Source organism: Geospiza fortis, unplaced genomic scaffold, assembly GCF_000277835.1.
Source record: "Geospiza fortis unplaced genomic scaffold, GeoFor_1.0 scaffold992, whole genome shotgun sequence".
Lineage (NCBI taxonomy): Eukaryota > Metazoa > Chordata > Aves > Passeriformes > Thraupidae > Geospiza > Geospiza fortis.
The window spans coordinates 116,014-116,461 of record NW_005054625.1 but is presented as its reverse complement, the minus strand read 5'-3'; the positions used below and the strand labels follow the sequence as shown (position 1 = coordinate 116,461).

Sequence of the window (448 nt, the reverse complement as noted above, 5' to 3'; positions counted from 1 at the left end):
CAGCCCCCCCCCCCCCGGACACGTGTGAACACGCGTGTGCCACCGCAGGTGTGCGCGCACCTTGTCACACGCGTGTCCCCGCCCGGGAGGTGCGAGGCCTTCCCCAGGTGGGAATTCCGACAGAATCCCGTGCGATGAGGGCGGCCCGCGGGGATCTGCTCCATGGGAAGGCCCCGTCCTCCTCCTCCTCCTCCTCTTCTTCCTCACATTCCATCTCCATCCCCGCTCCAAGGATCCTCCGGAATGCGATGGACGGTGCCACCACCGCATCCCCAGCGCCGTGAGGGCATCGCGGGGATGAGGAGGAAGGAGAGCGGTGCCAGATCCCGCATTTCGAGCCCATGGAGCCGGGAAGGGTGGGATGGAGCGGCCAGGAATGTCGGGATGGAGCAGCCGCGGCTCCAACGGGAATAATCCAAGCGGGAAGAGACGAACGCCGGAGAGAGTT

General features: G+C 66.5%; 1 protein-coding gene across 1 annotated transcript in view; it reads left to right on the top strand.

Annotated features, from left to right (window-relative positions):
• The window catches only part of NEUROD2 (neuronal differentiation 2), a 15,538-nt gene extending 15,400 nt beyond the window's left edge, over positions 1–138 (top strand). The window contains 1 exon segment of the mRNA XM_014311000.2: positions 49–138. Coding sequence (XP_014166475.2) covers positions 49–138 — 90 coding nt within the window.
• The last annotated feature ends 310 nt before the right edge of the window (positions 139–448 follow it).